The sequence below is a fragment of the Sceloporus undulatus genome, chromosome 1, assembly GCF_019175285.1.
Source record: "Sceloporus undulatus isolate JIND9_A2432 ecotype Alabama chromosome 1, SceUnd_v1.1, whole genome shotgun sequence".
Classification (NCBI taxonomy): domain Eukaryota; kingdom Metazoa; phylum Chordata; class Lepidosauria; order Squamata; family Phrynosomatidae; genus Sceloporus; species Sceloporus undulatus.
Genome location: NC_056522.1, coordinates 84,846,798 through 84,870,336, shown reverse-complemented (window position 1 = coordinate 84,870,336; position 23,539 = coordinate 84,846,798). Strand labels below are relative to the sequence as shown.

At 40.0% G+C, this 23,539-nt stretch overlaps 1 protein-coding gene across 2 annotated transcripts in view; it reads left to right on the top strand.

Annotated features, from left to right (window-relative positions):
- CCDC170 (coiled-coil domain containing 170) overlaps positions 1-23,539 on the top strand; it is an 84,283-nt gene that overhangs the window by 33,177 nt on the left and 27,567 nt on the right. For both annotated transcript variants that reach the window (XM_042446900.1, XM_042446901.1), the window contains exons 3-5: positions 5,409-5,665; positions 7,003-7,147; positions 14,170-14,355. In XM_042446900.1, coding sequence (XP_042302834.1) covers positions 5,409-5,665; positions 7,003-7,147; positions 14,170-14,355 — 588 coding nt within the window. The remainder of the gene's footprint in view (positions 1-5,408; positions 5,666-7,002; positions 7,148-14,169; positions 14,356-23,539) is intronic.

Genomic DNA, 23,539 nt, shown 5'->3' with positions numbered 1-23,539 from the left:
AGGGGGGTTTGCCCTTGCCATCCTCTGAGGCTGAGAGAGTGTGACTTGACCAAGATCACCCAGTGGGTTTGCATGGCTCAGCCAGGATTTGAACCCTGGTCTCAGAAAATGCTCTAATGCTCAGAATGCTTGAAGGCTTCCTTGCATGTGCTGTTGCTTTTGTCTCTCTTTTTCTGTCCCCAATGAATTAGTAGTTGTGAATTTGGGTCTTGGGAGTTGTGCTGATAGGCATATCAAAATGTCCTCCATTTTGAGCATGACTGAGAAACATGAAATATATTGTTTTTTATTGATGTTTTTGGCTTTTAGTTGGTCATGTCCTCCATTTTTCTTAAACGTCCCACAATTTATCCTACATTGTGTCCTACATTGTGTCCTACATTTTTCCTACACTTTGACGGGTTACCGGGGGGGGGGGTGCCAAAATATTTCTCGCCTAGGGTGGCCAAATACCTAGAGCGGGCCCTTGGGAGAGTGGCTATTAAAAAACTAGAAAAGATTCTAAAATGCAAAGGTATACAACTGAGCACAAAAGTTAGAATCATTCAAGCCATCGTATTCCCTATTACCATGTATGGATGTGATTGCTGGACAGTTAAGAAAGATGACAGGAAAAAAATCAATCATTTGAGATGTGGTGATGGAGAAGAGTGCTGAGGATTCCATGGACAATCAAAAGGATAAAAAAATGGGTCCTAGAGCAGAACAAGACAGAAACCTCCCTGGAAGCTAAGATGACCAAACTGAGGCTGTCATACTTCGGACACATCATAAGAAGGACCAGAGAGTCTGTGAACATCTAGAAGGCAATTCCATAATCACAAAAAGTCAACATGGGTTTCAGAGAAACAAGTCATGCCAGACTAATCTAATGTCTTTTTTTAAAAAAATAAAATTACCAGCTTGGTAGATGAAGTGAATGCCATAGATATAGTAAATCTTGATTTCAGTAAGACCTTTGACAAGGCTCTCTATAACACTCTTGAAAACAAGCAGTTAAAATGTGAGCTAGACAAGGCAACTGTTACATGGATTTGTAATTGGTTGACTGACCAAACCCAAAGGGTTCTTTTTCATCCTGGAGAGAAGTGACCAGTGGGGTCCCACAGGGCTCTGTCCTGGGCCCAGTGTTATCAACATCTTTATCAATGACCTGGATGACAGAATTAGGGACAAACATCAAATTTACAGATGACACCAAATTAGGGGGAGTAGCTAATACTCCAGAGGACAGGATCAAAATTCAAAATGACCTGAATAGACTAGAAAGCTTGGCCAAAGCTAACAAAATGAACTTCAACAGGGAGAAATGTAAGGTACTGTATGGCAGAAAAACAAAATGCCTAGATATAGGATGGGGGACACCTGGCTGAATGAGACTATGTTTGAAAGGGATCTAGGAACCCAAGTAGACCACAAATTGAGCATGAGTCAGCAGTGCGATGTGGCAGCTAAAAAGGCCAATGCAATTTTAGGTTGCATCATTAGAGGTATAATGTCTAGATCAAGGGAAGTAATAGTGCCACTATATTCTGCTTTGGACAGGCCTCACATGGAATACTTTGTCCAGTTCTGGGCACCATAATTAAAAAAGGACATTGTGAAACTGGAGCATATCCAAAGGAGGGCGACTAAAATGGTGAAGGGTCTGGACACCATGCCCTATGAGGACTGACTTAGGGAGCTGGGAATGTTTAGCAAGGTTAAGAGGTGATATGATAACCCTGTTTAAATATTTGAAGGAATGTCACATTGAGGAGGGAGCAAGCTTGTTTTCTGCTGCTGCAGAGAACAGGACCCGGAACAATGGATGGAAGCTCCAGGGAAAGAGATTCCACCTCAACATTAGGAGGAACTTCGACAGTGGAACACACTCCCTCGGAGTGTAGTGGAATCTCCTTTCCTGGAGATCTTTAAACAGAGGCTGGATGGCCATCTGTCAGGTATGCTTTGACTGAGAGTTCCTGCATGGCAAGGGGTTGGACTGGATGGCCCTTGTGGTCTCTTCCAACTCTTATGATTGTATGATTCTGTGACTCATTGGAAAAGACAATAATTCTGGAAATGGTGGAGTGAAGTAGGAAGAGAGGAAGGCCATATCCTTGATGGATGGACTCTATTAAGGAGTTCACAGGTATGGGATTGCAGGAATTAAGCAGAGCAGTGGAGGACAGGGGATCTTGGAGATGTCTCATTCATAGGGTCACCATGAGTTAATTTGAAGGCAATTAATAACAGCAACAAAACTGCAAGATACTTTAGTCCAAGAACTCTCACTGATCTGGTTGGTGTTGTATTCAACAAAATGGGACCACATAAGTGTAGACTGTCAAGCAAGTTATGATACTTGACATTCTTTGGATATCTGAAACTAAAAGAATGAAGTTGTATTTTTTTAAAAAAGATGACTCACATTAAAATCCATTGATTCTGTTTTATTAAAAATAGCTCTAGGTTTAAGGTGCTTTAAAGACTTTCTGCACCCCTTCACTCTTTTTCATATGCATCCCTAATTTATGTTCTTCATGACTGTTGTTACATACCCTCACGTTGACGCCAACATATGGTGGACCCATCCTAGTGCTGTCATTGTAAAATTTCTTCAGAGAAGGTTTGTCATGCCTTCCTTTAAAGCTGCAAGTGGGTTTCCATTGTTGAGTCAGGGATTCAAACACTGGTTTCCCAGAATCCTAATCCAACACTGAATCCTCTACACCACACTGGTTCTCTATCTTGCCACTTACTAAATGATACCATTGTAGTTTTACACCTGGATCCTGTAGGTGACATATGCCAGTGTATGCACTTTGTGGGATATTGCAGAAGGAGGTATCCTATAGCTTGTTTCACAACACCCCTTGTCTGAACTGTAGACCAGCAGTCTGGGCTTCCAGGTGCAATTCTGTTTAGAGATGGACCCCGGTGTACTGCTACACTGCACCTGAAGAGGAAGAATTAGGCTTACTCTGGAGTGGAAGATATTCTGTATTGTTTTTTGTGGGGGTTTTGGGCTATGTGGCCATGTTCTATAAGAGTTTATTCCTGACGTTTTGCCAGCATATTCTATATTCCCTGGATGCAGAAGATCAATGTGAATGTGGCCAGGGAGAAACCTCTGCTCCCTGACTCCAACAACAGGATAACTCTTATGCTCTGCTTACGTGCTTATTGGATCTAGTTTCAGCTCACTAGAACAGAGTTTCTTTTACTGAGATCAGGAAAATAATTATTTCCATTTGCATTTATCTTCGTTTTTGTTCTGAAACATTTGCTTTGTACTGTTAGAAGCTTCTACCTTTGTTCAGATGTTTTAATACACTCCCTGCACACCATTATTCAGAATAACACTTACAGGCAACTCCAGGAATCTAGATTTGTTAATGAACTACTGCTGTGGAGTCAGATAGGTCAGATGGTATTTCTTTTCAACCTATTGAAATGTGACTGTGTTTAACTTAATTACAGCAATCATATGCTGCACAATAACCAAGTTGTTTGTGTATGTATAGTAACCAAGCAAAGTCAATTTACAACATTAAAACACAGTATCAAAAGCAACATAAAATACAACAAACAACAACAGCAAACCAAACTAATGAGCATCCCAGCATTAAAACACATTTTTTAAAAATATAAAAGCCTTAGTTTTGTACCGGCAAAACTGTGACTATACCCTCTGATTAAAAAAAGAGCCGCAAATTACTGCACTCTATCTTACTTTACATTTTGCCATTTGTGTCTTAGTTTTTACCATCTGAAAAGTGGATGAGTGGAATGAAAACAGAAATAACTCATTACTTTAAACAAAGAAGTAAATTAATAAAAGATTGAACTAATTACAATTACCATGAGCAGTTAAGCCTCCATAACTGTCGAAGCAACTTTTCAGTATTCCTTGCCTAAGAAAATTCTATGAAATATATGGTGTCACCATAAGTCGACAGGTGACTTGAAGGCACATGCACACATATACATGTTCCTTTCATGAAAAATGATAGTACCCATTAGATGCAGAAATGATATTTAATATTGGTTTTGTATATAGCTAAAGTATGCACACAATTCCATAGACCAGTGATGGTGAACCTATGGCACGCATGCCAGAGGTGGCACTCAGAGCCCTCTCTGTGGGCACATGTGCTGTCGCCCCAGCACAGAGTTTGCCAGAGTTTGTTACTAGAAAGCCAGAGGGACATGGCACTTTGCAATAAATACTGTATTTTCTAGCGTATAAGACTACTTTTTAACCCAGGAAAATCTTCTCAAAAGTCGGGGGTCGTCTTATACGCCGGGTGTTGTCTTATAGGGCAGGTGCTGAAACTTCCGAGCTGGACTGGAGAATCTGCAGTCGCTGCATTTGGTGGGGGGAGCTCAAAAATGGCCGCATCCCCACCATATGCGATGATCGTATGAAAGCAGCTGCCGCTCTTGATAGTCTTGGAAACAGGGAGGGCTGGGCAGGCAGGGAGAGCTGACCAATCCAAGCAGGCTTTGTATACAACAAGGTTTCCTGCTAAGTACCTGCATGTCATAAGCATCTGAATTAAAATTACCATATTGAAATCAAATCTGATGGTTTTTTAAATTTTTATTTGGTGTGCGTTGGAAGAGGGGTAGTCTTATACGGCGAGTATATCCCAAACTCTTTATTTTATCTGGAAAAGTTGGGGGTCGCCTTATACGCCCAGTCGTCTTATACACCGGAAAATACGGGTAAGTGGATTTGGGGTTGCACTTTGGGCACTCGGCCTCTAAAAGGTTCACCATCACTGCCATAGACCATCTGACATATAAATCTTCATACTACAAGGTTTTGGGTGAGTAAAATCTTGTCTGGAAAAAAGCACTTCATTAATCCCAAAATATAAAATAATTAATGCTCCCTCATTTCCAATTTTCTACTGGAGAAAAAGGTAAGGTTTGTTCCTAGGGAGGGAAATAGTTTTCTCTGATTTTTCCCCAGTCTTTTCTTCTAGGGCTTCATATCTCTAACACCAGTTTATCATCTCTGGGACATTTATTCCTTTCTTATTGTGCCACTGTCAAAAAACCCTTGATTGTTACCTGCCTCACTTAATTTCTTGTGTATGTAGAGATATCTTGTAACACCTCTGAGACTAACTGAAATAAACTTGGCAGCATGAGCTTTCATAGACTTCTACCTCCTCAGATGCATATAGTGGAGTGGAAACCAGGAACAGACACATATATGACATCGGTATGTGAGAATGTCAATTCAAATTCAAAATCCTTTTTGTATAGAAATGAAATACAGTAGCAAGTCCAGATTCTCTGAAGATGCCAGAAGAAACTATGGATGTCAGCAGTGAAACCCATTGACTATATATAGAATGTTTTCTAGAATTCTCATAATGCTTCTCTGTTTCCTAATCAATCTCTGTTTACAGCTTTTAGATCTCAAATCCAAAATAACAGCTAAAGAAGTATATATTGAAGAACTGAAGGCTGAAATTGGAAGCTATAAGGAGAATGATGCTAGGCAATCATCTTTACTCATGTCTATACAAAGTAGACTCCAAGAGATTGAGAAGGAATCTGCTACAGTTGCCATTTTGAAAAAACAAGGGGATCAGAAAACACAGGCAGTTCTCCAGGAGAATTTGGAACTAAAGGAGAAAGTGAATGAACAAGAATCAGAAATCAGGTAAAGCCATCAAATAATAGATGTCTTCACCAAAAGCAGAGATGGTCAGAGGAGCACATAAGAGGTTTGTGGCTGGAATGCCATCAATATGCTCATGATATTCAGCTTTGCTTCTCCTTGCAGTTGGAGTAATCTAAGACTGCAGGTGCTAGACTATTGCCTAGACTGTTGCCCAAATTCATGGTGGGTGTCTGCGATTTCTAGTGCAAAAAAGAAACTGTGCTATATGAATTACTATAAAATGAATGATAAATTGTTCAGTATACCAGATGCTGTATTTTGTAATTAAAATTAAAACATCACTAATGTATAATTTGACATCCGATAATTATTGTGCCAAATACTATTTATATTGCCCCAGTAAGCAGTGAAATTACTGACATAACTCCATCTTTTTGCATCTTACTTATTAAATATTTCTATTCTATTCACTATCTGAAGATCTCAGGGCAGTGTACAATAAAACAACACAATCAGTTTAAAACAATGTAAACTGTAAGAGAGAAGGCTAAAAACATATTAAACAATGTAAATGTTTAAAAGAACACAGATTAAAAATAATTTATAAAAATTGAAAACTGTACATATTAGGGGTTGTATAAAATGAGTTAGGTCCGAATGGCTTTTGTAAGTAGTAACCCTGTTTTCACTTAGCATCAAAATGACAGCCATGTAGATGCCAATCAAGCCTCTAAGGGGAGGGCATTCCATAAGTGAGATCCCACAGCTGAGAAGGCCCTTTCCCATGACCTCTGAAAATGTATTGCTCTTACTGATGGGACACAGAGAAAGGTCCTTCCAGGCAGCTCTCAAACCTCAGGCAGGGATATTTAGGGGAAAGCAGTCTTTCAAGTCTCAAAGTCCCAAGCTGTTGAGGGCTTTTAATGTCATTACTCAAATCCTGAATTGAGACTAGAAGCTACTGCAGTTCTTTTAAAACTGGTGTACTATTGTTGCTATATGATGTTCTGGTCAGAGGTGTAGCCACTGCATTTTGCATGAGCTGCAGCTTCCAAGGGTCTTCAAAGGCAGTCCTATATAGAGCGCACTGCAGTAACGTAATCAGGAAAAAATCCCGGACAGCCACCATGAATTCCCAGACTCACTTGTTAAGCTTATGCATGCTATGTGCAGACAGAGAATAATTCTGATAATGATGATAAAAAACTCTTATCCAGTCATTGCACAGTACTCAAGAAATTATACAGTATTGCAAACATATGGCACAGAAAGAAAAATAATTTGATCTGTGGATAGCTGTGAATGTTGATGTAAGAATTTTCTTTGTTGTGCATCTGTTCTGTTAATTATACATTTTTTGTTTTGCATTCTATTAGAAAGTTTTTGAATGCATCTGAAGAGAGCAAGACCCAAGCCTCTAAGGCCAGCAGGAAACACTGCGAGTTCATTGCAGATGTTTGTCATTTCTTTGACATGGACATAAGAGGGAAAGAAGACCCACAGAAACTTCTGCTTGCAAAGGTATTTGATTTAATAACACAATGTAATGTGAGTATTAGTCACTTACGTGTGTACCCTCACACCCTGACTTTCAGTTTTTACCATGTCTGACATAGATATTTGGAGAGTCTGATAAGAATATATGACAAACACAGTTTTACAGAAAACTGGCTTGTGAAGGGGAGGGATTCTGAAATCGCTGACATTCAGTAATGTATCTATGACCGAGGTAGTTGAGCACAATTTGCAACAATTTCCTTGGTTCTGAAAAACAGGAAATGGAATAGGGAGGAAAGCAGTTACATGCCTTTTGATTCATATCGGAAGGCCAAGAGCATTTTCCTTTCATAGACACAAAGTCAGTTCAAACAGTCACGTAAAACCATGGTGCTCATGAAAGAGACCTGTGGTGAGCCTTAATATCATCCTCTCCCGTTCCCTTGTTCTCTTCCTTAGTAAGAATATTTGGTACTTGCATGATTTAGAATGCATCAGGAGTAATGAATAGTTGTGAGCTAGTGAATTAGTAGTGACCTAGGACTAGAACTTGTGATAGAAATACTGTAGATGTAGTTAGGATGCTTTGTAAGGTAAAATGAATAATAAAATGTTATTGTCTCAGGAAATTTATCTTGAGATGGAAAAGGAGATAGATAAAATAGGTTGACTATGGGCCGGTACATAACGGCACCAAGCGGCATGGCGGCGGCCTCTGGCCATCCCTTTCTTCTCGTCTGTCTCGTGCCTATATTTCATAAAAGAGTTCCTTAAGAGCTGGATCTCATGTGTGGGGGTAAGCTAAATTACTGGGATTGGCATTCCACAGGTGCTCCCTTTCCAGATACATGGAACAAAAAAGTAACTAAAGGCCAGAAAAGACAGCCAGAAAGGGGTGGCTTGAAGCCACCCTCGCTGAAGACACATTGGGGCTACAACAAACACACACCAAGGCCCCAATCCACCCTGAACCTGGCCCAAATAGGTTCCATTTGGACCAAGAAAGGGCTGCCCTTTGTGGCCCCACTCCAGCCCCAGGGTGGCTTCAAGACACCCTAGCAGCTTGCGGCGTGTAAACGCTATGCCATTGGAGTTTCTTGAAGCCCATATCTGGGCAGCCAGACAACTTCTAGGCAGCTTCCAGGTATCTTTGGAGTGTTCAGCTTGTCAACGCTGCACTCCCGAGACTCCCAGAAGTGGACTTTAACAGACCATCTGTTTCAGCCCTAACTTCTGGGAAAAGGGAGAAGTGACATCAACAGGTAAAGAAGATTAAGTAGACAGATCTAAAAAAAGACAGAGGGGGGGAAGAATTACAGGGACAATCAGTGTCTTCTCTCCCACTGAACACTTGTACAAACATGGATGCCTCTTTTCTACCAATTCTCGTTCTGTTTAGATTGCTATTTACTGCATTAAACAGAACTCAGAGAATTGTGATTTATTTTAACCAGTGTTACCTAAATTCAGTCAGAATCCATTGTGGTTATATTCAAAGGGAGGTGGAATGGGTAAGTGTCAGGTTCACTGAAGTTGATTGTCAATCATCTAAACAATAATTTTGGTGAGCCTTAATCAATGTCTCAGTGAACTGCCATAGTGTGGATACTGGAAGGCAGTACAGAAGAGAATGGGACATCTGGTTCCCCAGATATTTTGGACTTCAGTAAGAAACATGCAGATGTAATCTCATAGTCTCTGCTTTTAATCTTTGACAAGTCTTTGAGAACAAATGAAATCCTGTAAACTGAAGGTGGACAAATGTTGTCTCCATCTTTTAAAAAAAGTGCGGTGGAAGAGGGCATGGGAAACATTGAACAGTCAACTCTACATAAATACCAGAAGAGAATCTAGAACAGATAATTAAACAGTCATTGTGTGACCACTTCAGAAAGAATGATGTGGTTATTAAGAATCAGAATGTGTTTCTCAAAGTCATGCCAGATTAATCTTATCTATAAATACATCTGTAAGCTGTGGATATAGTTTATCTTCATTATGGGTTTGGCAAGTTCCTGCATTGTTGTACATAAGCTGGTAAGATGTAGGTTAGACTATGCTACTGTTACATGTATTTGTGGCTGGTTAATATACTGAATACAAAGAATATGGCTTGTCATCCTAGAAAGAAATGACAAGTGAGCTTCTTCGGGGTTTCCCCCGGGCCCAGTCTTTTTAACATCTTTATTAAATGACATGGATGAAGAAATAGAGTACATTAGATTGTCAGATGACACGAAACTGGGAGGAGTGCCTAATACCTAAAAAACACAGTGAGGGCTTTTTAATTTTTTTAAAAAACATTTAATTTAGCTGGCTATCTGGCAGGGATGCTTCAGCTGTGAATTTCTGGACTGACAGGGCCAGGGTTACACTAGGGCCTGAAACAGAAAGGCCAAATAAAGCAGCTTCCAGCCACTTTGGGGCATGGCGTTTAGATGATTCATGCCCTCAGAGTGGCCAGAAACCATGCTGAGGCTGTGCCAAGCTGGCAAGAGCTGGCCCTTTTAGGAGTGGACTTAATCTGTTCCTGCCAGCTGCTGGCTTGGGACCATTGCAGCGGCTCACTTCAGGAGCGGGCCATGTGGTTGCCACAATCCAGGTCCAATCAGGGCCAGAGCAGCCAATGTCCGCCCTCTTGGACAATCTACTTCGGCCCACAATGGCTCTTGGCATCCTTTCCAACTATATACTTCTGTGAACTGCCAGAATGTTGATCCATCGTGGCCGATGAGAAATTAGGGCATTGTAGTTCAAAACATCTGGAGAGCCAAATATTTGTCACCTCCAGTTTTTTTTACAGATTTTTACAGTTGAAGTGAGAGACTAGGATATCTCCTGCTTTCTTTTTCCTCATTTCTGCTTACCAAACCTAAAAGCTAACAACAACAACAACAACAACAGGATAAAAAGGTACAGGTAAAGGTATTCTTCTTTGATAAGGTTGTCAAGTCATGTCCGACTGTAGGGAGCAGTGCTCATCTCCATTACTAAGCCAAAGAGCCAGCGTTGCCAAAGACAACTTAGGCCCGTTCCGGATGGGCGTATAGTACGTCCCCAGGACATACTAGGGTTAGGAAAGGGCGTCACTTCCTGATGCCCCTAACCCTAGTATGTACTGGGTCTGTACAAAATGGCGGCGCCCGTCCACACGGGCACCGTCATCTTGACGTCGCGGACGCATAGCATTCGGACGTCGCACGGCGCTAATGACGTCGCGAGTACACCATTGGCGCCTTGCGGCGTCATTAGCACGCCGCGAAAAGAAGCACCATTTTGGGGCTTCTTTTTGCTATGCGAGGGAGCAGTGCAGTTTGGCCGCTGCGGCTCCCTCGCAGAGCAACCGGCAGCGCCAGCAGACCACCGCTTTTAGGCAGTCTGTAACGCGCCTCTGTGATCATGTGGCCAGCATGACTGCACTGAACTCTGAACAGGATGGCATTTTACATGTGCTAGCCAGAAAAAGAGAGTGTAAACAGTTATGTTTAGATAAATTATTAAGATTAGTTGAGGAATATTTGCCTTTTAAAAAAAAGTTTTTAAAAATAAAATATGAAAGTATGCAACTTAGCCATCATTGCAACAGAATGACAAAAATGTAAATGAAAACTGGGAACTTAATGGTTTAAATTCTCTTTGCTACAGCTTTACTTTATTTTTATAATTTATCTTAAGAAGAAAAGGTCAAAAAAGGAAGAATAGGGTTCACAAACCAGAGACCTGAGCAGCTAATACTGTGCTCTGCAGTAGATGCAATACTCAGAGATTTGAAAGCTAACCATAAAGCACTGTTCCCTGTAGCTGCAGATCTATCTTTCTAGCTCTATATATTATATATACAGCTTAAGTCTCACTTATCCAAAATTCTGAAATATTCAAAAAATCAAAACATTTTTCATGCATGGCTGAGACTGTGACACTTTTGCTTTCTAGTGGTTCAGTGTACACAGACTTCGTTTCATGCACAAAATTATTAAAAATATTGTGTATAAAATTACCTTCAATGTATGTTAATAAGGTATACATGAAACATAAATGTTTGTGTTTAGACTTGCATCTCATCTCCAAGATATATCATTATGTATGTATATGCAAGTACAGGTATGCCAAAATAATTTTTTTAAAAATCCAAAGTCCAAAAGTCCTCTGTTCCCAAACATTTTGGATAAGAGAGACCCAACCTGTATATTTAAGTTAAATTGGTTTTGTGAAGCTTTTGGGCGTTTCCAAATATGTTAAAGCTGTTTTAACTAGCAACCAGTGTGAAAATAAATTCACAAAAAGGAGCAATGAGTAATTATAGATATGTTGTTGTACCTCGAAATCTATGAAAAGCTTTTGTCCATGCAAATATCGTTACAAAGCATAATTCTCCATGAACAAAAAGAAAGCTTTCTCTTGTTCCCTGCAATATTGTAAAGCAAGCTGGAAGATGCCAAGGAGTTTCAGAATTACAGTGCAATGGAAGATTTAATTTAGGGAAAGGGAAATTTTAAAAAAGGTCCACATGGCTAAAAGGGTTTACTAAACTCATGAAATTTTATAATTCTTCTGATGGCTGTGGAAAGAAATTGCCTTTCCTATTTCATAGCACACCAAAACAAATGAGAACACACTCCATCTTCTGTTTGCAGAATGTTCTGGTGATTGCTGAATGCCAAGAAATAATCTCATGTGACTCTTTGATTTCCGTAATCTAAAAACTGCAGTCATTCTCCATGACCTGCTAATTAATTAACTTTCAAAAGGCTTGGTCTCTACCGGCTTTACACAACTGATATTTAAAAGAAACACAAGTTTCCATCATGCTTCTCTATGAAACTGACTGCAGAAATGTCACACATAAAATCATATGACATTTTGAATGCAATGACGGCGATGGAAGGCATTATAGTGATAGTGTAGTACGTATTTCTTTATGTACCCAATACATTTCCACTTGCTATTTAGGGCAAGAAGCCTATAATCAAAGGCAGTGGACTGAGATTTGCCAGAAGGACCCTTCTCTGTTAACTAACAATAGGTTTGATGCTATATGGGAGGACCTGGAAGAGTGCCTTCTCTGCTGTGGCACCCCAGTTGTGGAATACAGTTGGTCCTCCATATTGGTGGGAGTTCCACTGCAGACCCCACTGTGGATACTAAAAAGCACAGAATGCATGACATGAGTGAGATTGCGTTGGCGCCACTGTGTGCATGCACTGCCATTGCCAGCAATGGGGCAGGGCCATCCATGGATGCTCCGACCCACAGGTGGCTAGCCTGCTGATATGGAGGGCCAACTGTACCTTCAGAAGGTTGATTGGCTGGCTGCATTCTGGTGTTATGTAACAATGTGGCTTTTCTTTAAAGCCTTTTGGAACCTAGTTGTTTCCATCCAAATATGCCTGTATGCATTGTTTTAAATTGATTCAAATACCTTTAAATTGTTTTTAAACTGTTTTAACTTTTTAAATTTTAAATATGCTTTCAATGTGTCTAAATTAATTTTTCCTGTTTCACATTGTTTTAAGCTGATGCTACTGTATGTCATGCTGAGATTCTGTGATATAGGGTGGGATATAAATATTCAATCAATCATCAATCAATCAATAAAGGGGGGACAAGAATAGCGTACAAATATATATGCGGTGTGGTGGGGGGAAGCAATAAGATAACAAAAGTTTAGTGATTTTTTTTCAAAGCCTGTAGGAATATTTAAAGGCTACAGGAAAAGGCATGAACCAGAACTCTCAGGGGAGAAAATTCCACATGTGTGTGGGAAAGGCTAAGTAAACATCAACTTCGCTCAATTTAAGGTCCAAGAACAAGGCCTTTATGGCCTTTCTTTGGCTCTGAGAAGGTTCATAGTTCATAGCAACCCTTTAAATCAGGGCTGTGGGAGGCTAGAGAGCTGCATTAAACTCCTAGGATATGTGGATTCTAGCATATGCTAGAAGCCACAATGGAAGTGAGGGTGGTGCGCACTGGATGGAAACAATGACACATGCTCCTGCAGCGTGTGCCCCGCACACTGCCACTGTGCCTCCGCGGGCATGAGCCAAATGGGGCTTGAGCATCTGCATTTTTTCCTTTACACGGGGGGATCCAGAACTGATCCCCCATGTAAGGGAAGGGCAGACTGTATTTGCCTTGAATACTAAAGGTAAAGATAAGGATTTCCCCTTTGATATGATTGTCTGACTGTAGGGGGTGGTGTTCATGTCCGTTACTAAGCCAAAGAGCCAGTGTTGTCAAAAATGACTCTGTGATCATGTGGCCAGCTGCATAACTGCACAGAACATTGTTACCTTCCCCACCAGAGCGGTACTTACTGTATTTATCTACTAGCACTTTTACATGCTTTCAAACTGCTAGGTTGGCAGAAGTTGGGGCTAGTGATGGGAGCTTTCTCCATCACACAGTGCTTGAGTCTCGACCTGCCAACCTTGTGATTGTCAGAATAAGTATCTTAACCACTGAGCCACCATACTAGAGGCATCAAAAGACAACATAAAATCCCAACCCTACATACTGTTTCTTAAACCACTTTCTTTTTGGCTTAACCAGAGGCAAATGGAAATCTTAACCTTTAAGACCAAGGGAAGGCTTTGCCCTGTGGACTGTCTGTGGTGCTCCATTTCCATATAAACAACCCCAATTACAACTCTGCTTTTTGGTCTTGCATCCTAAACTTGTTGGCAAAAAGTTGCAGAGATTAAGACAGCTTTGGTGCCACTGGCACAGTTTCAAACATCCCTAACTACTCCAATACAAACTTCATTTTATTCACACATAGACATGATAATTGTAGTGGAATTGCTGCAGAATAAATGAGATAAGTATCTTTATGTTAAAATTTTATTTAATGTGTTCCTTGCTTTCCTCCTAAAACCAATGGGATTTGAAAGTTCTTAATTGGGGTTTGAATGTGGCTTTAATTTACAAGAAAATAATTACAATATGATAAGCAAGTACAGTTAAATGTACACAGAAAGGTATATTGGAAGATAGGAAATAGTGTTAGAGAACTTGTTTTGACTCATTACCTACTTCTCTGCTTCCAGATTGGAGACATGCACAAAGAAAATGCTATGCTAAAAGGACAAATTGCTACACTGAAAGAGACCATAAATGTTCATGAGGTGGAATCAAAAGCTAATAGAGAAACTATCACAAGGCTCGCCTCAGAACTGAGCAAAGAGCAGAAAAAGACAACAGCCTGCTCTCAGGACATGGAAGAGCTAAGTAAAGTACGTAGGTCTATTCAGTATGCCTGCCATGTGAACTTAAGTCTTTCTATATAAATACTTTGTTTTGCTGCATTCTGCATGAACAGTCTTCACATATGGTGGTGAGTGGAAACCTTGAAAAATATATCACAGAATATTTTCGTAGGCTTTAACTAGTCAAAGATGGTGGAAATCTGTGATGAGATCTCCTGCCTTATTCCATTGCCTCAAATCCTGGTGCTAATTTCCATATTGTGCAAATTATTCTAATGATGTAAATTATTCAGGTTTTCATTTTAACTTTGAAAATTAGGTACAGTTGAATTTTTTTTGCATCCACTATGTTTCAGGCATCATAGAATTTTTCATATAACTGAGGAAACCAGTATAGCATTTAAAATTATGGACCTGAGTTTCAATCTCTCTTGAGTGATGTAATAACCATGTGACTGTGAGCCACCACTACCAACAACCCTACTTTACAGGATTGTTGTGGAGATTAACTGGGAGAGGAAAATCATGTAAAGTGGATGTACAAATAAAGGAACATCAGTAATACAGTATTAACAATTTGTCATGCAGAAACACTTCTTATTAGCTGTTTTTTATTGCGGGGGGGGGGGAATCAGTGTTTCACTGATGGCATAAAGATACAGATCCATGAAAATACCGCAGGAAGTCCATGAGAGTGACTGTTACCTGGTTCACAGGGCCAGATCCAGAGGAAAATAGGGACAAATAGCATTAACTGAAGGAGGAAAAGCATGGTTGGATTTCCTTTGGCAATGCAGAATAAATATTTTATTATAACTAGAAATACGGTGTACTCTGAGTTTCACTTATTTGACCTCTCATCAAAATGTATATGTAAGCAGCAAAGTTTTTTTTAAGACATATGTACTCCCACTCAATTATTGTCTGTTAATGCCAGTTAAGCGAAGGATAAATATTTGTAATTCTTACATTTCCAGTTTCTCTCTCTCACTAATTATGTCTTTCCACCCCAAACATGTACATAAATATCAACCATCTGAGGCAACTCTCTATGCATTAGATGGCATGGACTGCAAAAACATATGTCAAATAAACCTTTTAATCTTTAAGGATACAAGCAGACCTCCACATTGTGGATTTGATTCTTGGAGGATTTGATTAATATGTTCTTTCTGGGGATCTCTCGGTCCTCCAGCACAACTCTGCCAGAGGTGGACCATAAAGTTGTTCTTGAGGACATAGACATTACTAGAGAAAAACTTCTCTAGCATTTGTAGGTCCTCCAGCACACGTTTATGGGCAAATTCTGGCAGATGTTGACCATAGAGTTGCACTGGATGACCTTGAGATTCTTAGAGAGGTGTTCTGTCAGGTAAAGAAATTATTTTTTTTACATATTTGTGGTTTTCCCACTTTCACAAGGGTCCTGTGCTCCCTAAATGTGGAGGGCCCACTGTACACACTGCTGTTGGTGAGATAAGGGGGATCCTAGAGCCTGTTATGTTTGCAGCAAAAGACTAACATGGTTATGCCCTTGAAAGCTTTAAAATGTACTCAGTAATGTTAGGGAAAAAAATCACATGCTAATCTAGTGCAGAAAATGTGGCCCCTCCCAACACTACACTCTTATTTTTCATAAATCCTTTCAACGTCCTTATCCTTGTAGCTGCTGTTTAGTTTCCCAGAGAGACTAGAGGTACAGTAAATGGCATCCCTTCCTTATACACATTTAACTTAGCAGGACATATGCGTGAGCAAACAGTTCAAATGCCTATACCATACTCCCAAGACAAATAAATGTGGAATTAGTTCATCAAAAAGATTGTCTTTCTAAACTCATCATATGGATCCATTTCCCCCAAATCTGAAAATTCTTAACAAGCATCTGCCTTAATAAGCTTCTATCTGCCCTTGTCTTGCCTTTCCACAACTCCTTCTTTCATCATGAGCATCATGAGGTGGCTGCCTCAGGGATCAGAGCACAGGAGCAATGCATTGCATTGCCCCATCATCCTGCTCCTACTGCCTTGCTTTCTTTCTGTGCTCCTAACTTGCTCCATGCTCATTCTTCCCCCTCCCTGGACTCTGACAAGCCCCCTCTCAGTCTTTGCACTCTGTGGCTGCATCTGCTGTCCCATCTCCTCAGTTCCTCATTTCGTAACACTACATTGCCCTCTTTCACCTTGCCCCTCATCATGCCTGCTACTCCTTCTCTTGCTCCTTGCTCCTTGCTCCTTGCACCTGAACTCTGCAACTCTCACCCTTCCTTCCCCTCCATCCTTCTTCACTCTCTTTTCTCTCCTGCTCACTACTTGTGCCCATATAGTGGTCCCTTCCCTCGCTTCTTGCAATCTGCCATTCACACTGCTTGTTCTCCTGCCTCCCCTACACCCTCCTTTGCCTCACCTTGCACCTTATGGATGCACCCCTCCCTTGCTTCTTACCTTCCACCACATAGCTTGCTCTCCTGTTCTATTCTCTTCCTCACTTCACCTTGTGCCCTCCCCCCTTCGTTTCTTGTGTTCTGCCACTCATGCACCATTCACTCCCCCATTTCTCCTTCCTTCCTTCCTTCCTTCCTTCCTTTCACCTCACCTCATACTCTTACTGTGTGCCTCCCCTTGCTTCTGGTGCTCATACCACTCATCCTGCTGTCTCTCTTCCCTCCCAGCTTTGCTTCTTGTGCTCTGCCACGCCACTGCTCAGTCTCCCAGCTCTTCTACTTCTTCACATTATTTCCAACTTTTGCAATACCCCCTCCTTTGCTTCTTTGACTTCACTACTTGTATTGCTCTGTCTTTGTTCTTGCCTGAACTTCCTGGGTAAACTTTTTCTTGCAGAACAGTTTGAGAAAAGAGTGTCTCCATGTTTGCTCTATATTCAGTTTCTGCAAGGGATAGATACGTCTTTAAAAAATGAAAGTGTGGAAGTTGAGTCATATAACGACCCAAGCTTGCATCAGGTGGCCTATCTAGAACCTGGGTAAAACCCAGCTGGCTGTGTGATACAGCAACCCTACTCCTGCCTGTTTATCGTTTAGCAAATTCTAGCCACAGATTCAGATTGGAACCACAGTGCTGGAAACTGTGTACAATAGCTGCTGCAACTTGCTTTCAGTTGCTGTTAGTAGAAGCATTTGTGCTGACTTTGAGCCCATCACTCTTTCAGCCAGATCTGTTTACATAGTTGTTGTAAGGCTAAAAAGGGGAAGAAGAGAGCGACACAGGCCACTTTGACCTCATTGGAAGCAGGATGGGATATAAAAGTGACTTAGGTTGAATCTGCACTGTAGACTGGAGCCATGGCAGTTAAAATGGTGTCAACCTGCATTATAATTGCCATGGCTCCTGGCTACAGAATGCTACAAGAATTTGTAGTTTTATGAGACACCAGCATGCTTTGGCAGAAAAGGTTAAAACTATGAACTCCAGGATTCTAAAACTACAAACTCCAGGATTCCACTGGATAGAGCTAAAGTACTTAAAGTGAAGTCAAACTGCTCTTTTGTACAGTATAGTAATAGACAATAATAAGTAAATCCCTAATGCATTCACTTTAAAATTAAAGGCCAAAGAGTTGGAGATTTCTCTAAAGTTTCCATCTTATGCTGAAGGTAGCAACTTGCATTTGAGCTGAAATTTTCTTGCTTTTGCGGAACAAGCAGTAACTGTTATCCTGAAATAACCTAAAATAAAGCATTAATTTCTCACATACAGATTACAGAAAAGACTGTAGTTCCTGTCTTCAGCGTCGATTTTTGTATGTCATTATTTTTGTAAGAATTCCAGCTGAGAGTAAATAATTTTGATTTTCTGATTCAGATACAGAACTACCTAATATGCTTGATTTCTGCAGCAAAGCACAAATGCACCCAGTACATTTTAATTAGAGGCCTTCAAGATCCATACAACAAATGGCTGTAACATAAGAAAATGGGGTGGCCCATACCAAGACAAATCAATGATAGGATGGCAGTGAATTTTAATTTTTTTTAAAAAGTCTTAAGAATTGCAGGAGCAGATGTTCAAGCCAGCATTAGATATGAGAAGGAAGGAGTGAGTAAACAGAAAACAGCCACTCAGCTGATCTGGTTTAAATTAAATTCTGATTGCATCTAATAGATTTGAAAAGGTTTAGTGCTTTTAAAATGGGTTATTAAATGGATTAGTGCTGCTTTCTAAAAAGAGAAACAGTAAATCTATCAGGCGAACCTTACTGGAAAAATTTGAGGAACACTTCAGAACATAAAAGTTTCATATGTGTACTTTCTGGAAGCTTAATTATAAATTAACCATTAGAGTAGTTCTGAGATGGACAACTACTGGGATAGGGGTTATATTGCCACATCCCCAATCCACTGGAAACCACATACATTACCACCCTCACAATGGCCTGTCCAAAGCAACAGTCGTTTTCTCTTTCAATAGTTCAATGTCTGTGATTGAATTAGTGCTCCTAGGAGTTGAGTGGGGGGAAATGTATGGGGACTACGTCCTGGGGGCCAGATTTTTCCCAGTCATGTGATAGCTGTTGACAACAAAACCCTATCAAATTTACCTTTGATAAAGGCCAGAGCTTGGAATATGAATCATCATGTTGACAAGGACATTCTGGGCACTTTTGTTCAAAAAAAAAATAACTGTTCTCAGGCCTCTACAGGATCTTAGCATTCCAGTATATGTAGATACTAAAAAGTCTAGCACAACCATATCTCGTCTAAATGGAATACAGTCCAAATACTTATAAACTGTTGGTGGTTATACGAGAATGAAAGAGATATTATTCTATGAGAAATATGGTAACTAATTTAATTAACGTAATGAGAGGACTTTGGACATATTGTGAGACAATGTTAATCACTGGAAACTACTTAATAAAATGGGTGGCAGTAGGAAAAGAGGAGGAAGATGCTACAAGTGTACAGACGGAAGCCATGGTACTGAGTTTGGAAGACCTGAGCAGGGCAGTTGATAACCAGGGTTCTTGGAGGTCATTTATTCATAGGGTTGTCTGAGTGTCCCCCTTTAGAGGAAACTATCAAGATGTACGAAGGCTCTCCTCCAACTAAAAAGATTCCATAATGCTGGTATTAATGGTAAATAACAATAACAAGAATGAATGTGGAACTACATTTGATATACAGTTTGGATTGAAGTAAGAAAAACCCTTTTATGGGAGGGAGAGAAAGTAATTCATCCTTTCCAGATTTTTAAAGTGATTATTTCATTCTTCCAAACCATGAAAAAGGATGAGGATAGTTGGTACATGTTTGCAGAGATTGTGGTGCACTTAGGGTCCCTTGAAAGTCAGAGGGAGAATTGTTTGCAAGCATACACTGTTAAGCAATGTCTATCATGGATCCTGGCTGAACAAACCACAGTGGAAAATATGACATTTTGGTTTATTTGTGTTGTGCCATTAGCATTTTGTAATAAATTAGAAGCCTAAACCTTTCTTAATGTGATGGTTTTGAACAGTTTTAGTAGATGTGCATGCACATAGACACTGCTGAATTTTGCTTTCACTCTTTGAAATCAACCACAATGTCTTGGTCATAGACATAGTATGGAGTTTATCTCACTGCCCTTTTCCATCCTTCCCTCCTGACCTAGGTGTGGGATGAAAACTTTTGAGCACAGATTTTATTGTATGCCTCCATGCCCAGGCTGGAGGCATCCTGTACCTAATCATAGCATCCCATACCTGATACAGACTTCTCCTGCACTTTTTGAAAGAATGGGAGAGGTCCGGATCACATACAGGATGCCATGATTGGGTACGGGATGCCTCTGGCCTGTTCATGAAGGCATGTGACAAAATCTGTGTTTAAAAGTTTTCATCCCGTGCCTAGGTTGGAAGGATGGAAAAGGACAATGCGATAAACTCCTGTGTCTTGAACCAACTGGGGAACAGTATTAGTCCTTTTCCAGGAAATGGAGTAGCCCGGAAGTGATGTCATTGGGATTGTACCACTGCATGAGTGCAATATGTTTACTCATGTCATTCATTTAACTCTCCCTCTGAAGCTGCAGGTTTTTTATTTTGTGCTAAGTGTGCTAATGCTGCAGGCAATTGTTGGAGAGTGGCTGTGGCATCAATAATCAGTACAGTTTTCCCACCCTTGATGTATGTCAAGGAGGCTACTGGCTCTGAAATCAGTAGGCAGTAAATATATTCCAGGTTTTAATCAAGTTTCTAAAACCTGTTTTGGGAATCAGGTTCAACACATTAAATAGTCCCTTCAGAATTCACTCTAAAACCCAGAACAGATTTTCTGTTCAATTGACATCAGAGCAGCCAGATTACCACCATAGATTAACTTCAGAGCACCAATGCCAGGTCTAGAAGTGGAACTATGGGCCAGAGTAAATGGGCACGAAAGAGTAACCTGAGTCTGCTCTGGCTGCAAGCAGGTAGGAACCCTGCTCACTGCACAACTTGCTCCCAAAGGGCCCAACCTGCATTGCCAGGAGCCAGATTATCCCAGCTCCTTTTTACTCTGGTCCAAAAAACTGGACCGTGGCTTCAGGCCGTTTTGGAGGTGTGTGTCATTTGAACACCACACCTCCAAAGTGGCCAGAAGCCACTACATTTGGCCTGTTGGTTCCAGGCCTATTACTTCTTTTCCCCTTCTTTAGGAAATAGCACACTCATTTCAGAGGCATTAACCAGTCTCTTTCAGTAGAGCCTGACAGCTTTCCAGGACATTGAACCTATTCAATGGGTAAGGTTTAGCATGTTGGCTAGCTCTTAAAGTTTAGGCTAAAAGCCAGAGCAGAGACTGCACTTTGTTGCCATTGGAGCAACCAGCCACTACTGGTCTTCTTGTATACCCACTTGGTCCCCCACTAATTGTTCAAACCAGACAAAATAGATAAGAATCAAGTGCATGGAAAGATAATTGAATTTATTTATTTATTTATTTATATTTATTTAGCATCTCTTCTTCTCCCAAAACTTAGGCCCAGAGTGGTTCACAACTGATTAAAAATAGCAGCAGTAAAAACACTGTAGTTTATTTAATTACACGAGAATTAAAACAAACCTTTATATTAAAACACAATTGAATTCAAAGCAATTTTAATAGCACATCAGTAACAAAGTGCAGCACTTTCCTACCCCATTAAAAGCTCCTTACTCATCCTTCTCTTAAGCATGAAGAATCTTGTTCAAGTTCCCAGGCCATTCACACTGGAAAGTATCCATAAGTAGAAGACAAAACAGTTTCTGAACCAACTTGGCTCTGTATAAGTTATGACATCTTGGTCAGGACCAAATATGGGTGACTTTAACTGCAAAATGCTTTGCAGTCTGGTCACAGTGAGTGACCGGACAATAGACTTCGCCAGCCTATGAGCTAAGATATAATGATCTCAGCCTCTTGGAGGAGCCCAGAGCAACATCTAAGTGCAAATGCAATGAATTTCTTTGAAAGTTAATGGTAAAAATCATTAATGGATGGAGACTCTACATTATCCTGTTTAATTCCTCCCTCAGCATTGGATCTCTGCCTCTATTTTATATAAACCCCACCAAACGAGATGATGACACATCTTTATATTTACTTCTTTTTATTTAGTTAGGTAACTTCCTAATTGCTTGATCTGAATTTTTTTCTTGTCAACCCTTCTCTTTGCCATTCTCCCAACAGTCTGATAAATAGTTTTCTTGCTTGCAAAATGGTTGAAAACCTTGGTGTTCTCTAGAAGAGATATTAAACTCCTCCACTCTTTCTTCATATGACATTTCATTCCAACTTCTTATCACTGGTGTTTTTCTTTGAATTCTTCCCCTTTGGTGAATGCTTTGAATTATGGTGCCAAGAACTGGCTATAATACGATTTTACAAGAAGGAAACGAACAATCTGGAATGCTTGTTTTGCTCTCATTAAAACCATGCTGGCTTCTTGTAATCATTGTGGGGTTTTTTAGGTATTTCAAATAAAGCTGCATCCCAACTAATAACCTCACTGAATTCACTAAATTTTATTCCATATTTCACTAGTGCTTTGTGTATGTGCCCTACATATAGGGAAGGGGTATCCCCTGTATATATATCTCCATGTACAATCATGCATATGACTGCTTTGTTGTACCTAGTACATACAGCAATTTACATTTTGTGTTTCTTTCTTTTATTATTATTTGTAATAAAAAGCAAAAGAAAAGTATTACAAAGTAAAGATACACAAACACAAAACTAAGTCCATGATTTTTTTTCTGTCTGAACATTACACAACTAGTTCTTATATTTCATTTTTCTTACAATCAAACCCCCATCCCCCTTTCTTGTTTCTTGTAGGATTGAATCTACCCACTTTTATTTAATTATTGTTTCTTCTATTCTTTACATTCTGCAGTGCTGTTCTACCTTTCACTGTTAATACACCTATTCTCTTCTCATCTGCCTGTAAGCTCTTCATCTTCATCCTTCATTATACCCACATTCCTTATATATAATCCATATAAAATATTTAATATAGAAATGATTGTGAATAGTATATGCTTTTTCTTATGGAAAAGTGATACATTTATATGTAAGTAGGCATATGTGAAAATATTCTAAGCATCAGTGGTTTCCTATACTTACTTTTCCCAACCAAAAATTCCTGGAGGTTTGTATTATTATAATTTTGAAACAAAAGTAGTGCTGCATGTAGTCAGTTGAATTGAGACACTGGTAGATACCCAGCAAAACTGGGAGGGGTGGTGGTTAATACCACAAAACAGCCAAGATTCATGATTTTTTTAAAAGATAAAGAGTTATTTGGGAATTTGGAGAAGGGTCTGTAGATTTAATGGTGCAAATTCAGAGTTAAAATAATAAAAGTCTTCAACAACAGAAGAAAAGCTACTGCTGTACTTTATCATCTATCCATCCCATGTAACATGGAGAAGTAGCCACTTTGCATGTGTGAGAGGGGCTAAGGGATTAAAGACTGGAATATATGTGTGGACTGTGCCCTACCTCATCACATAGTTGGGAGTAACAGGTCATGTTAAAAGAAAAAGATACAATACTTTCCAGGATATGACATCCATGTCAACTGCTTTCTCTTCCCTGGGTCTGCCTTCTCTCTCTCCACTCCTCATCCAGCTGTCTTTTTTGCCCCTAATTTAAGCTGTTTAGTTATTCTCATTCAGTAGTTAGAGAGAACCTGAGATCTGGCCAGTTCTTTGAAGGTCTTTGGAATGTTACATCAGTGCTTTT